Genomic DNA, 15,997 nt, shown 5'->3' with positions numbered 1-15,997 from the left:
AGCATGCTGTTTCTACTAAGTACTCTCTCGATTTTTTCCAATTTCGATACTGTAAAAGTATAAGATCATATGCCGAGAAACGTTTTTTGGGAGGAGCAATATGGCGGCCTCGCGGCTTCAAAAGTCTCGGCCTATTGGCTATCCAGTCATAAACGGTATTCAGTGCAACAAGTATGCAGTAAATTGTTGAACGAGATTGGCTCATGAAATGGGATGGGCTCTGCTTCCCTCTAGTGGCTTCTTTTAATATTGCACTCTATACAGCGTTTAGTTAAAAACCAAACGAGTATGAGCTAAAACAATGTCGCTTGATTTCAATATCCTTGTTGGAGTATATTATGGAGTTATGGTTCATTAATTTAATTTAAAATAGTGTTTTATAACATGCTTCTGTATATGCTGGACACTTTATTAGGCACACTCACTTTTTTTAACTTTTTTTTTTAACAGTTCGTTTCTAATGTGGAACTGCTAGCCACAAAATGACTTCATAGTTTAATCTTCCGAGCAGAAAATACAGGAAAAAGTAATCGTCAGCATCTCGTGTTTGATGCATACCATCAGTGATATTTGACTGGAAGGTTGTCGTGCTTACACAATGCCTTTCCTATTCTTGCAAAATCATATGACTCTCTGCTATTCTTTTAATTTATTTGCATCGACGTATAATCTATTAATAGCATCCGTTAGCAACCTTGACCTCGGCGCTCCTCAATAGAAACCGAGGTTGAATCTCATGATCCTCACACCCTGTGACTTCCTGTGACTCCCAACCATTTGACACTAAGATCCCCACCCCGATCACTGCCGCATTCATCTCCATTCCCAGCCAGTGCAGCTCCGAAATTCCCCCTCATTGAATCCTACCGCCTCCATCTGCGCCATTTTCTTTATTAAACTGATGTCAACTACTTCACAAGACTCCCCCAGGAAGTCGACCGTCAGCAGCGCGGGGGTAGTCATAGCACCACGGCGCTCTCCATCCTTCCAAGGCGGTGGAGATGGCGGACCCGTCGGAGTGCAGTATCAAGGTGGTGTGTCGCTTCAGGCCGCTCAACAAATCCGAGGTCGCCCGCGGAGACAAATACATCCCAAAGTTCCAAGGGGAGGACTGCGTGCATATGGCGGTGAGTAGGTGACACTTTTCAAACTTTCCGATATTTACGGTGAACAATTGATCACCAAAATGTAGTAGAATGGCGGGTTTTTTTTAAATCACAAAGGGCCGCAATTGATGGATATCTGCCTCATACTCGGGTCTTCTTCTGTTCGAATTTCGGCTGAGCTAGCAAATGTGACTCCTGCCAGCAGCTCGCGTGTTCTCCAATGGCTCGTTATTCTTCTCATAGATTACAGCTAACTGTACCCGCGGTCCTCTCAAACCACCCAAAGTGCCTTTAAGTGGGTCATTTCACTATAAGACATTAAATCACTTGTCTTATATCCACTTTGGTGTCCCCCAGGGTTCTGTTTTAAGCCCAATGCAATCATTCGGGCTCGTTATGCTTCCTAAAACGATGACATTCACTTACTCAATTGCTAGTCATGCATTCTTTTTTTTTCTTTTCTTTTTTTTAAATTAGCATCATAGAAGAGCTGGACAGTATCCCAGCTAAGGATCAAGACTGAGCTGGTCACCAGCCAATTACTGTCAAACATAGCTAAATCCTATGATGAAAATAAATGACATAGTGACTCCCTCCCTTTTACCAATTAAAAATGAATTGAATGAATTAAAAATGTCAATTTGCTATGGATGCTCTCAGTCAGGTCCGGCTTAACATTTGTGTTGTTGTTGATGGTAGTAGAATCAACAGTACAGTTGATGTGTTGTTATGGGCCGCACTTTTGGAATGCTTTGCCTTAGGATTTCAGACATGCTGAGTCACCCGCCAGTCTGATCCCCCCCTAAAACACGTTTAGTACAAAGAAGCTATTGATTCTTGGTTGTAATGATAACTTTTAAAATTTTTCATTTTTTTTTAATTTGACAGTTTTTACTTTAATGCATGTATTTTAAAGACTGACAATGTTTGTTTTGCTCTTCTGATTTTTGTCATTAATAAATTTTTTTGTGCTGACATTTACACAGTTGCTATTCTGATTCAAGGAGAATTATGTGGTTGCATAATTATGCACACCCTCTCAAAACTGGGATGTGTCTGTGTTCGGAATTAACCAATCACATTCCCACTCGTGTTAAATTGGAGTCTGCACAGACTGACATCAGTCAGTGTTAGCACCAGACCTTCAATAGAAAGCAAAAACATGCCAGGAAAAGCCTACTAGAACATCTGAACTTTTTGGGAGGTTTATGAAAGGCACTTGGAAGAGTGTCAGGTGTTTGCTCACTCCAAGTTCAAATGTGTATTTTTTTTTTTTTATACCCTTGCATTTGAGCATGGGTGTGTAGACTTTTTATATGCGCTATAAGTGTGTCATACGGTTGCAAAATCCTGTTTATTTCCATTTTCTTTGATGCCACATTTGTTTGTGTTTATCTGTTAACCCCACCAAAACAAAATTAAACATTTACATGAAAATGCAAATAAACTCATTCACAACTATTCTTATTAGTTTAACATTTTTTTCCCCATTTTTGTTAACAAGAGTATGAAAACCTAGATTTTTTTTTTACATTTAGAACAGATATAACATTTATGATTAATCGTGAGTTAACTAGTGACGTCATGCGATTAATTCCGATTACAAATTTTAATCACCTGATGCCCCTAATTTTTAATAACCTTGTCTTTAAAAAAAAAAAAATATATATATATATATATACTTTTTTTTTTACTAATGTTTTATTAATTATTATTTTTTTTTTTAATTAGGGGCATTACAATTTTTAACCGTAATTAATCGCATGACTTCACAAGTTAACTCTCGATTAATCACAAATTTGATATCTGTTCTGCTACAAAAAAAAATATTCTGGGTTTTCATACTCTTGTTAACAAAAGTGGAAAAAATGTTAAACGAATAGAAATAGCTCAAAGGAATTTTTGACGTCTATAGCCGTCAATGGCAGTGAAATAATGATTATTGCATTTGTATGGCTCTTCTTGTTTATAGGGCAAACCCTACTACTTTGACCGCGTATTCCAGTCCAATACTACTCAGGTGCAATTTTACAATGCTGTAGCTGAGAAGATTGTCAAAGGTGAGTCGATATGCAGTTGTTGCATTGGTGCAAACACACAAAGTGCAAGCGTTCACAATTGCTTTGATGTATGTAGATGTCCTCGGGGGCTACAATGGCACAATATTTGCCTACGGGCAGACATCGTCCGGGAAAACGCACACGATGGAGGTAATAGTCGACCACGCGATGTCATTCCAGCTACAAAATTGCACGCCGACTGTGTTGCCTGTTATTGAATTTGATTTCTTACTTTCTGCTAAAGGGCAACCTCCATGATGGCGACATGATGGGAATCATTCCCAGGATTGTCGGAGACATTTTTAATTATATTTATTCCATGGATGAGAACCTGGAGTTTCACATCAAAGTAGGTCATTCATTGAATTGAGATTGAGAACATTTTGGAGGGGATAACATCTCATGAGAGTCATTTGATTTTTAGGTTTCTTATTTTGAAATATATCTGGACAAAATCAAAGACTTGCTGGATGGTAAGAATGACGGGTTGGTTATGGTTTCGAGAAAGAATCTTGGTCATACTGAAAATAAAACTTACCAGTGAGACAGTGTGCTATGTTACTAGTAAGGACAAAATAAAATGGCTTTCCATAGTGGTTGGCTAAAATATAATATTGCCATGATTGACATCTGACATTTTTCTTACTTCACAGCAACAAAGACCAACCTTTCGGTCCATGAGGATAAAAACAGGGTGCCCTATGTAAAGGTAAAATGTGTGTGATGTCATTTTTTGTAATAAAAACTATGGCGCAGGAATGTCACTTACATTTTTAGTGTAGATTTTTAATCTTACAAATACTATCAATTAAAACAATTTTAGGCGGAGTATTGTAGTGATGGACAAATGAAGCTTCATGATGCTTCATGAAGCACTTGTGATTTTTTTGGGGACTCCTCGAGATGGCACTCTTGGTTTAAGGATGCAGTGGAAGAGCACCATCTACAGATGTAAAATAAATAATAATAATAACAATAATAATAACACAAGTGCTTGATGAAGCTTCATGAAGCCTCATTTTCCCATCACTACCTGATTGTGGATTCTGATGGTGTTCTGAACACTGCAAACTATTTATGAATTATTTTCCTTCACCAACAAATTAACAAAATTACAACTGCCCATTTGTTGGTTAGTTTTAACAGGCTACTTCCGGGTTTATGGAGCGTGTTCACCAGACACAAGTTGCCATTATGATTACAGAAGAATCGAAAATCCCATCACTGACTCAAATAGTCATGTTGTCCCATGAAATGTCAAAATATTCCCCCTATTTAATCGGGGTGTGCCAAAAAATCGCGATTCTCATTTAGTATGATTCAAAATCGATTTTAAATGTCCCAAAATCGATTTTATTGAAATTATTTTATACTGTCTTGCCTTTGTCTATGCGTGCCTTTATTTGGAGCGCTGTTCATGTTGTACCCGGTTTGGCCACTGAGGGGCAGTGTGGTTCCACGCGGTCTAATGCACGGTTAAGTTGTAGCCACATTAGAGAGTAGAAGGAAAAAGTCACGATCAAGTTATTCCGATAAAAGTTTTTTTTTTTCCAATGTGGAGCCGTTCTTTTAAGTGATAATAGTGCCGCACTAATTAGCATTAGCGAGTCGGACCGGAGTAGATCATTACAATTACTTGCACATCTTTAGATTGAAGCAAAAATCTTTGTCAAGCAAATTATTTTGAACAAAAAATCAATCGTAATCAAAAAAATCGATCCTGAATCGAATCGCAGGCCCAAAAATCGGAATCAAATCGAATCGTGAGACATTCAAAGATTCCCACCCCTACTATTTAGCATGGATGCACCTGTATTAGTAAATAAAGTGAGGTGGCTTGCAAACAGTATACATCTTCTTCTTTTATGTTCCCTTTTCGCAAGTGTCCCTCAGACACAACATGTTCCATCACACTTCCCAGTATTGATCAATTCATCTCTGTAAAGCCAGCCAGCTAAAAGGGCTCTTGACCACGCCTCCCTGTGCCTTGTGATGTGCATGTTGTCCCCAGGGGTGTACCGAGCACTTCGTGTGCAGTCCCGAAGAAGTCATGGAAGCCATTGACGAAGGCAAAAACAACAGAAGCGTAGCTGTCACAAGTGAGTGTGTGTTTGTGTGTACGTGTGTGCCGGGTGCAACGCTCCTGCCTCTCATGGGTTCAACCTCACCGGGTCTCCTGACTGCTCCCGACTAGATAAGGGCTCTCAGTGCACATGTGGTGTTTCTAATTTTAGACAGCTGGATAATAAAAATTAAAAAAATGAAATAAACTGCAAATTGCCAGCTTTTAACATCTCAGTGCTAAAGTAAACTTAAATTACTACAGTAACACAAGATGGCACTAAAACAGTTTCACTTCTTTGGCGCCATCTTGTGGTATTGTAGCGGAAAGGAAATATGTTATGTTATGTTCGTCAATTACGTGCGGATTTTTGCTTCATCATAATAATTGACTACAAAGTATAATAGTCTATTTTGTTGTCGTTTTAATATTATACCCTCTCGGACCATTCTATTTTCTTATGAAACATTGATGTTATTCCCCACGTCTTCGTGTTTTTTTGTCAGACATGAACGAGCACAGTTCGAGGAGTCACAGCATCTTCCAAATCGCAATCAAGCAGGAGCACACTCAGACGGAGCAGAAACTCACCAGCAAACTCTACCTTGTCGATCTGGCCGGCAGTGAAAAAGTCGAAACCTCTTTCTTCTCACCTTGTCTCCACATGTTGTTTTCCCTCTGGAGGAGTCTGATGGCTTTTTTTTTTTTTTTTTTTACGTTGCTTTTCCAAGGTGGGTAAAACTGGAGCCGAAGGTACGGTACTGGATGAAGCCAAGATGATCAACAAGTCCCTGTCTTCGCTTGGAAATGTTATTTCAGCGCTGGCCGAGGGTTCGGTAAGTTTTGCAAGTCTTTTTGTGGCGTTAGGACCCAGAGCTCAGTGAACATGTTTAATAGGCAGGCAGAATACGATTTTTTCCTTGTATTAGCTCGAAAGTGTACAAATAAAATTGGTAAGGCACTTTTTTTTCCTGTAAAAAGGGCTATATGTAAATGTTGTATTCACACTTGACATCGTTGCTGTAGTTGCTATGCTAGCATAACATTTAGCTAATGTGGGGTGACATGTCTACTTTTTTATTTTTATTTTTATTTTTTTACATCCTGTTACCGGGACTGTTAGAATGTGGACTGCATGTGTTATTATTATATATCTATATAACCTGGAGGGTGTGGGTTCAATCCTGGCTTGCCCTTGAAAAAAAAAGTGATTAAAAAAGGTCCATCGTGAGGAAAGAAAAAAATGTCATTATTGATTTGTCAAAAAATATATATTTTTTTTCTTCTTGTATTTGCTAGCCATACAGAGGAGGCATATGGTAAAATATTTCAAATGTATGGCAATGGTTTCTTTCTTATTTATTTATTTATTTATTTTGCCAGGCGTATGTGCCATACCGAGACAGTAAAATGACCAGAATCCTCCAGGACTCCCTGGGAGGGAACTGTCGGACCACCATGGTCATCTGCTGTTCACCTTCTTCCTATAATGATGCTGAGACTCGGTCGACACTGCTGTTTGGACAAAGGTGCAAATTTTTATGCACAATTGTTACTTTTTTTATTTATCTTTTGGTACCAACTCAATTTCTTTTCTTTTTTTTTGTTTTCTTACTATCAGTTGATCCTAAAATAGTTTGGTCTTCTTTTGTAAAGGTTTATTAACTCATTCACTGCCATTGACGGGTATAAACGTCAAAAATTCATTTGAACTATTTCTATTAGTTTAAGATTTTTTTCCACTTTTGTTAACAAGAGTATGAAAACCTAGAATTTTTTTGAATAATAATTTTTTGAAAAAAAAAAAAGATTAAAAATTAGGGGCGTTAGGCGATTAACATATTTTAATTGTAATTAATCGCATGACTTCAATAGTTAACTCACGATTAATCACAAATTTTATATCTGTTCTAAATGTACAATATTTTTTGTTTCTAGGTTTTCATACTTTTGTTAACAAAAGTAGTTTTTTTTTTAACTATTTGAAATAGTTCAAATGATTTTTTAACGTCTATAGCCGTCAATGGCAGTGAATGAGTTAAAAGCAAGGAAAATAAAAGTGGAAAATTACACCAAATGGATCTGTTAGTCCTTATATAAATTTGATTCTGCGCTTAAAACCAAGCTAAAATGTTTGCTTGTCACCTTCTTGTGTGACCAGAGCCAAGACAATCAAGAACACAGTGATTCTGAACGTGGAGCTGACTGCAGAGCAGTGGAAGAGCAAGTATGAAAAAGAAAAAGAGAAGAACAAGGTCTTGAGAACCAGCGTAACCTGGCTGGAAACGGAAATCAGCCGCTGGAGGAAGGGTGAGAAGTTAATTATTATTATTTTTTTTTAAATAATGTTCCTGGAGTTTAATGTCCGTTGCCTCTAACAGGAGAGAGCGTACCAGCTGAGGAACAGTTTGACAAGGAAAAGGCCAAAGAGGAGGCCAAGGCTGCCGATGTCGTTCCCAACGATAAGACAGACGCATCGCCGGCACCAAGCGGCCTTCCTGGCGTCAAACTCACGCCGGCTGAGACGGGACATTACGAGGCAGAGATGGCGAAGCTCTATAAGGAGATGGACGACAAGGTCATTGATTCCCTCAATCCCATTCGGCTAGTTTCTTCCTGAATTGGAACGTTACGTATATGAATACGCTATACATGGAATGTCGCAAATTAGGCTCATCATTTTTGGCAAGCAGATGTCTCTTTTGGAAACTTTCGTTAGAAAATTAGCAGTGATCATCTTGTCCATTCATCCTTTACCACTTCCAGGACGAGGAGATTAATCAACAGTCTCAAATGGTGGAGACAATTAAGGAGCAGTTGTTGGACCAGGAGGAGGTGACAACACACTCGCACCTCTCATTTTACTTTACCCTACCTCTTAGAGTCACTCCTAATTTACTGTACATTCTAAATACAGTTGGGTAAAAAAAAAAAAACTATTATGGGTAAAAAATGGACAGATCCTCTACTTGTGTCAATTTTACCCAACTTTGGGTAAAAAAATGGGTCATTTTGTACAAAACAACCCAGAAAGTTGGGTTAGATGGTCTATTTGGGTCAGTTTGACCCACTTTTGGATCAAAAATTGGGTCATTTTCTATATAACAACCAAGAAAGTTGGGTACATTTTTACTCAACTTTCTGGAATGTTTTGCACAAAAAAGGGGTCGTTTTGTATAAAACAACCCAGAAAGTTGGGTTGAATCCTTGACTTGGGTCCAAAAATATTTTTTTTTACATTTTTTTAATGAAACAACCCAGAAAATTGGGTCAGATCTACTTCGATCAATTTGACCCAACTTTGGGTAAAACATTTTTGGGGGAGTAATTTCCGACCCATCCTCCACTTGGGTTAATATTACCCCAATTTGGGTTAAAAAAAAAATTGGGTAATATTGTATAAAACAACCCAGAAAGTTGGATTAAATCCTCTACTTTTGCCAATTTGATGCAACTATGGGTAAACATTTTTATCATTTTCTATATAACAACCCAGAAAGTTGGGTTAGATCCTCTACTTAGGTCAATTTGACCCAACTTTGGGTCTTTTTTTTTCTTTTTCTTTTTTTGATAAAACAACCCAGAAAATTGGGTCGGATCTACTTGGATCAATTTGACCCAACTTTGGGTAAAAAAATAAATAAATAAATTGAGTCATTTCCGACCCATCCTCTACTTGGGTTAATATGATCCCAATTTGGGTAAAAAATTGGGTCATTTTGTATAAAACAATGCAGAAAGTTGGGTCAAATTGAACCATTAAGTGGATCGATCCATTTTTTGATCCATAATTGAGTTACTTTTGACCCAACTGTTTCTAGAGTGATGTAGTAAACAATGCCATCTTTTTCTTCTCCACTAAGCTGCTAGCGTCCTCCCGGCGCGACCATGACAGCTTGCAGACGGAGCTGAAACGGCTGTTGACAGAGAACGAAGCTTCCAAGGAAGAGGTGAAGGATGTTCTGCAGGCCCTGGAAGAGCTCGCTGTGAACTACGACCTCAAAAGCCAGGAGGTCGAAAACAAAACGCAGGAGTTTGAGGCCCTCAGTGAGGAATTGAACGAAAAATCTGTAAGTAGCTGATCATAATTAAGTGTGTGGTGATAATTAGTAAAACTGATCAAAGTGGCATTCTGGTTTTTATCTCCTCACCAGACCTCTCTGGCCTCAATTGACTGCGAGCTCCAGAAGCTGAAGGAGATGACTAACCACCAGAAAAAAAGGGTGGCAGAAATGATGGCATCGTTACTAAAGGATTTAACAGAAATAGGACTAGCAGTGGGAAGCAATGACATTAAGGTAACAGTTAATCCGTTATTTGCTCTTGTACATTTTTGGTTCAATAAATCCTGCTTTGCTTTGTATTTCCCCCAAAATAGTGGTAATAATAAAAAGAAATCTTCAACATAAAAAACTCACAAGTTACAATACTTACATATTGTGAAAAGTAGCATAACAGGAAGTGCACGCTTGTGTTTTTTGCGGCCCTTCAGCAACACGAGAGCAGCGGTGTCATCGACGAGGAGTTCACGATGGTCCGCCTCTACATCAGCAAGATGAAGTCGGAGGTAAAAAGCATGGCGAAACGCAGCAAACACCTGGAGAGCTCCCAAGCTGGCAGCACCCAGAAGATGGAAGGGACGGAGAGGGAGCTAAGCGCCTGCCAGCTGCGTATCTCTCAGGTAGCTTGCCAGCGTCTCCTCGACCACTTTGGATGGATACGCCTTTAAAAAAAAGTACTTTCGCTGCATTTGTCTGCTGAGTTTGTGTTTACAGTTCTTTCCGTGTGTTTTTTTGTTTTGTTTTTGCTTTTGCCTGTTTGTGGGCAGTATGAAGCTAAAATAAAATCCCTGACAGACAGTCTTCAGAACGTGGAGCAAAAGAAAAGACAGTTGGAGGAAAATGTGGACTCTCTTAGTGAAGAAATAGTCAGGATCAGAGCTCAAGGTGAGTACTGTGTCGACCGTATTTATATTTATGTTTTTAGGTCCGTGAAGATAGCATTCCATGATTAGTTGTAAGTTTCTGTTGTGGAAAATGGACAGGAGTCACAAGTTGTGTTTTTATTTTACAATATATTTTTCAGGCTTCTATATAAGCGAACAGCGCTCGTGGTATATGAGTTAAGCAGCAAAAGATACCGTTTTTTATCCATCTCAAGGGGCGGCCATTTTGTCACTGAAAATGACATCGCAGTTGCTTAGGTAACGACCAATCACGGCTCACCTGTTTTCTAAAGATGAGCTGTGATTGGTTGTGAGCCCCCTGGGATGGATAAAAAAACAAAACTGTTGATTTGATATATTCCACAAACACAATATTGAACAATTTACAAATGAAACAAAAAACAAACAAATATATACATAATTTTATTGCTTTAATGTCTATTTTTTTCTTCTTCTTTACTGTTTTAGTTTAGTGTTATTTTTAATTTCTAGTTTATAATAGTGTTTACTATATTTTAAATGTATGCGAGCTGAACTGGACATCTCCATTTTTATTTTGTTTAATTTATTAATTTTTTCCCCTTTATTTTTATCATAGTGTTTTTTTTTTAATATGTGCAACACTTTTGGGCAATTTTAAATGTGCCATATAATAAATATTGACCTTAACTTATACTCATTTTGAGAAATAGTTGCAATGTGAACAAGGAATCTTTTCATTTAAATCCCCCATTTGTAAAAGCAGATAAGAACTAGAATGTGTATTAAATGTATTTTAAATGATGGTTTTCTTCCCGCCAGAGAGAGTTAACGTGATGGAAAATGAGATCCAGTCTGCCAATGAAGTGAAGGTACTAAAACCTCCCTTGCCGTCTTACTGCATGCGTTTTAAACTGTGAGGACGAGCCGTTGCACGTTTGAATCTCTCCAGGAAGCCGTGGAGAAGCAGATCCTGTCTCACAGGGAGGCCCACCAAAGACAGATCAGCAACCTGAGAGACGAGCTCGACAGCAAAGACAAGCTGATCACTGAGCTCCAGGAGTAAGAAATCCCCTTCACTCCCCTAATCTCAACTTCATCTAAACACGAGCGAAGGCCCAATGTTGAATAATGGTGATGGCGATGTGCAGTCGGAACCAGGACATCGAGCTGCAACAGGAGGGGTGGCGAGTTGAGCATGAGAAGCTGAAAGCGGTGGAGCAAGAAAAGAGTCGCCAGCTACAAGAGCTCACGTAACGTCTCTGTCTTTCTATCACTATAACGGAATCACTCTTACTTTTTTTTTTTGGGTCATTGTTTATTTGACTGTGATAGGGAGCAGCAGGACAAACGGGAGCAAACAAAGCAGGACTTGAAAGGACTGGAGGAAACAGTGGTCAGTTACTAGCATGTTCAAAACCAATGTTAGGCGTGGGGTGAATTTCAGGATGTTAAGTAGCAAGCATATTTTCTGCCTAGTGGGGCAAACAAATGACTCGGTAATATACAAATTTCATAAAGAAAATGATGTGAAACTGCTGACGAAATGTAACTTCTAGCTAAGCTGCCACACGCTTTTTACTCTTTCTACCCTAACGTGAGTGCAGCAGGGTAATTACATGTTTGCTTGCTATAAAATTACAATACACATGAACCATGCTTTTAATCTCCACAAATTAAAATTATTTTCTTTTCGTCTTTGTCTTCAACAGACTCGGGAGCTGCAGACGCTTCACAACCTCAGAAGACTTTTTGTCCAAGACTTGGTTATTAAAGTCAAAAAGGTCAGTGGACATAAAATAGATTTTGTTTCACCAACAGTGATGAACTATTGATCTTCTGACGGTTCCTAGCCAACAGAGGTGGCAAATTCAGGTCCAGAAAGTAAAAACCCTGCCGCAGTTTGGCTTTAGCGCCTTGTGCTAGATAGCTAGCGCCCTAGCAGGTAAACGAGCATCATAGGAGCGAGCTAGCTAGCTGCTCCCTACCAGGTAAACGAGCACTACGGGAGCTAGCTAGCAGCCAAACTGCTTCTGACAGTTCCTAGCCAACAGAGGTGGCAAATCCAGGTCCAGAAAGTAAAAACCCTGCCGCAGTTTGGCTTTAGCCCCTTGTGCTAGCTAGCTAGCTCCCTAGCAGATAACCGAACACCCAGGGAGCTCGCTAGCTAACACCTGGGGCTAAATCGAAACTGTGTTAGGGTTTTTACTTTCTGGACCTGGATTTGCCACCTCTGCTAGCCAAGAGTATCACCATGTTCACGAACTTCATTTGTTTTTAGATGACTGTTTGAGGAAATACAGTACACATTTATAGTGTTATAAACAACTAGCTGATGCTCACTGTGGTCGTCTACAAACAAAATTCCAGCTTTTTACCACTAATGAGACATTGGAGCCCCATATTTATGCCCCTGCTCCAAATAGTCTCTATTGAAATTGCACCATGATGAAAAGTTAATGAAACTGGAGCGCACAACAGAGTTTCTGCAATAAGTAGGCCAACTGATTCTTCAAAGGTGGCAGCTGCAAATAGGGACTCTGGCCTTTAGCATGGTGTTTATATTCACAAACCCTCAGGCTAAGGCTTGATATGATAAACAAATTTGGCGCAAAGGAAGCTTTCTTCAAAAATAGACACGATATAACAGGTGTATCAAAAAAAAAGACTGACATTGGAAAACAATTTGCTCAAATGAAATATGCTTCATGCAGAATGCTCAGGTGAGCTCAGAAGAAAGAGAGGTCAGCACTGCCCAGAAACGGAAGATCAGCTACCTGGAAAACAACTTGGAGCAGCTCACCAAAGCTCACAAACAGGTAACTGACTACAAAATGGTTCGAGCTCACTTGGTGTTGTAAGTCTCACAAAATAAGTTTATTTTTCCAGAAAACGATATTTGGCTTCTGAATTATATAACTTTGGGATCTTTCGGCTTCACTGTAAAAATGGGGAGTGATATTTACTTGAAAAGCCTAGTAAAAGTTGATGCACTCAGAAGTTCATTTTACAAGGAGTTTAACTAGAATTTCTTTACTAGATTTTTTTTAAGTAAATATCAATCCCCATTTTTTTCAATGTTGAATGGATTTATATTTATATTGTTGTAGTCCAGTCTTTCATGCACTTTTAGCTTTTATTTTGTAGTAATTGTTTCCTCTCTTTTGACCTTCACATTTCACTGTAAAAAAACAAAACATGTATTATAACAGAATTTTACTTTTTATTTTACAGTTCTTTCCTGTATTTTAAAACTATTTAATTTACAAAAATAAACTCTGATTTTGCATGTTGAATGTAAAATACCATTAAATCACTAACTGTATAAAACACCCAATATTTCTGTTTTACAAAAAAAATTAAAAAATTATAAATATATGTATTGATTGTTAAAATACATTCACAAATGTATCGTACTTTCACAAATATTTGTCTGTTCTTTAATGGAATAAAAAGTAAAATTCAACTTTAAATCCCTTAAAAAAAAACACCTTTATTTTCCTGAGAAATTAACAGTAAAAATGTGTAATTTTACCGTAATTTCTTTGTAAATTGACTTTTTTTAATTTTTATTAAAGATAGATAGAGTGGTCGTCTGGTATCCCTGAGGTTGTGGGTTCGATCCCCTTGGTGAACATGTTGAAGTATCCTTGAGCAAAATACTGAACTGAGTGAATTAGTTACTGGCCATGTTTTGAAAGATTAATCACATTATTGTTTTTGTCATATAGGGTTAGGTGTTGGTTTGGCTTCTGTTATTTTACAGTATTTTTCTGGCGCCCCAGTTGCCGGAAAATGACCGTTTAAAAATGTGTTGTTGTTTTTTTTTGCAGTGTCGTAGTTGTTTTTATTCGAAAAGCACTTTGAGTTACAATCCTTGTATGAAAAGTGCTTTATAAATAAAGTTTGGATTGATTGAGAATATCCCTGTGCAGCTGCTAAAGGACAATGCCGCCCTCAATTCTGAGATTCCGAAAATGGAGAAGCGCCTGCGGACCACAGTTGAACGTATCAAAGCCTTGGAGGGCGCTCTGACCGAGGCCAAAGAGAGCGCCGTCCGCGACCGCAAACGACACGAGGAGGAAGTTGAGCGCATTAGGGAGGCCACTAAGCCCAAAAACATGGCAAGGAGAGGCTCTGCTCAGATAAGTAAGTGGAGAAACAACACAACAAAATAACACAATACGAATACTGGTCCTTTGTTACCGTATATTTATGTGTGGAATTTTCCAAGAAAACCTGACATTTCAAGTGAGAAAAAAATACTGTATATTCAACTCAAATAGCAATGTGTCAAACATTACTATACGCATGACGAATCTTTTCTCTGTGTGTCCAACCCAGCCAAGCCCATTCGACCAGGCCAGCTGCCAGGCGCCTCGCTCTTGAACCCTAATGGAAACAGGTCCAACCTCATGCAGAGTTATGGTGGCATCAAGGAAGGGGATGACAGGCAAGAGAGGAATAACTTACTTAATCGATTCGTCACTGTAGCTATAACCATTCTTCATAAAAAAAAAAAAATGCATTCTGTCATGCTTTTCTAGCTTAAGCTCCACAAGGTTCCATTTTTTTTTTTTCGTCAGTAGATTTTACTGTAGTTTGTTAACATGCCAAAACGTGTACTTTCACAAATTCAAATGTCCTTGCAGGCTTCTGAAAGAATTGTTTTTGGTACCTTCTGTACAATTTATACATACGATATAAAAAAAGAAAAGAAAAAAAAGACCTTGAGAGACATCTTGTGTTTTTTATTCCCTTCTTCATTTGTGTTCTTTCTTATCCCAACAGCTCGTGAAGGTCGGCTCGCTGCAAATCATGAAGATAAAGCCTCGGACAACATCATTCTTTTTCCATCAAAGTGTACATACTGGATACTTCCTGTACGCACTGGCTGCGCAAGTTACCTTTTCAAACTTCCCGTTATCTGTACAAACATTCTGTCCATCAAAGTCATCAATAGTTATAGTTATCAATAAGGAATTGAAAAGGTAACATACTGTCCCATTTTACTTGGATTATCATTGCATCTGTGTAAGTTTACCACACGTGTTTATACAAACACTTGTCAATTCACAATACTGATTCTCATTGGTGGGCTCTGATTCACAATTATACCAAAGAAATAATATATTTACAGAGGAATTATGTCATGTGTGTGTGCATTTATTTCTGTTCAAGAAAAAACGTATTAACTCCATTAATGCCAATTGTACAAATCATGTCCCTTTTTTTCTTTCACCACAAGGGCGCGCTATTGCACAAAACGACCAACAAACAAAAAAAGCCACAGAAAATACAGTTAACTATACTCGCTCAAGGATAGTGCATTATTTAGTCTACATATTTTTGGTAACATGTAAATTTGCTATTTAATTGCCTGAGGCAAACTTCAATGCTTTGTATAGCCTGACAGTTTGCCATGGAGATGTTGCTGTGTTACTGGATCAGACCACTGAATCATTCATGATCCAGCTTGGATGTGAAACACCCTGTTGTGATTGCCAAATACTGTACTTGCCATGCTGACAAGACGGTTGAGCCTATTTGCATTTGGAAAGCTATGTTAATTACAAACATAGGAACGCCAGTGTTTTAACTAACATCCATAACATGTAACTATAGGCTACCTGTCGGTGACAAGTACTCTGTGTGACTAGAGTGGTACTAAACAAAAACAAAAAAACAGGAGAAAGCACATCCAGGAAATAGCTGGAAAGATGTAGAACAAATTGCAAAGCTCGCGGTGGCGGTTACATTGACAGACCCGTTGTGGATGACTGGATGAAGCATGGATGGAGGCGACAATATTGCGTTAGACGACTCGGAAACAAGCCACAACTAC

General features: G+C 38.5%; 1 protein-coding gene across 1 annotated transcript; it reads left to right on the top strand.

Annotated features, from left to right (window-relative positions):
- Nucleotides 1-842: 842 nt before the first annotated feature.
- Nucleotides 843-15,272, top strand: LOC147155759 (kinesin-1 heavy chain-like). Its single transcript, XM_086065870.1, has 26 exons — nt 843-1,127; nt 3,079-3,166; nt 3,243-3,316; nt 3,411-3,515; nt 3,591-3,639; nt 3,820-3,875; nt 5,178-5,265; nt 5,735-5,859; nt 5,960-6,064; nt 6,612-6,757; nt 7,390-7,538; nt 7,610-7,806; nt 7,995-8,063; nt 9,092-9,298; nt 9,383-9,526; nt 9,721-9,909; nt 10,057-10,174; nt 10,975-11,024; nt 11,105-11,214; nt 11,304-11,405; nt 11,488-11,548; nt 11,865-11,936; nt 12,867-12,971; nt 14,088-14,301; nt 14,497-14,605; nt 14,944-15,272. The coding sequence occupies exons 1-26, from the start codon at nt 1,002-1,004 to the stop codon at nt 14,948-14,950; spliced, it is 2,865 nt and encodes a 954-aa protein (XP_085921996.1). The 5' UTR covers nt 843-1,001; the 3' UTR covers nt 14,951-15,272.
- Nucleotides 15,273-15,997: the final 725 nt, after the last annotated feature.

This window comes from Leptonotus elevatus, chromosome 21 (assembly GCF_054856555.1).
Source record: "Leptonotus elevatus isolate MCC_2025b chromosome 21, RoL_Lele_1.0, whole genome shotgun sequence".
NCBI classification, from domain to species: domain Eukaryota; kingdom Metazoa; phylum Chordata; class Actinopteri; order Syngnathiformes; family Syngnathidae; genus Leptonotus; species Leptonotus elevatus.
The sequence above is the reverse complement of the archived record's forward strand: the minus strand, read 5'-3'. Positions and strand labels throughout refer to the sequence as shown.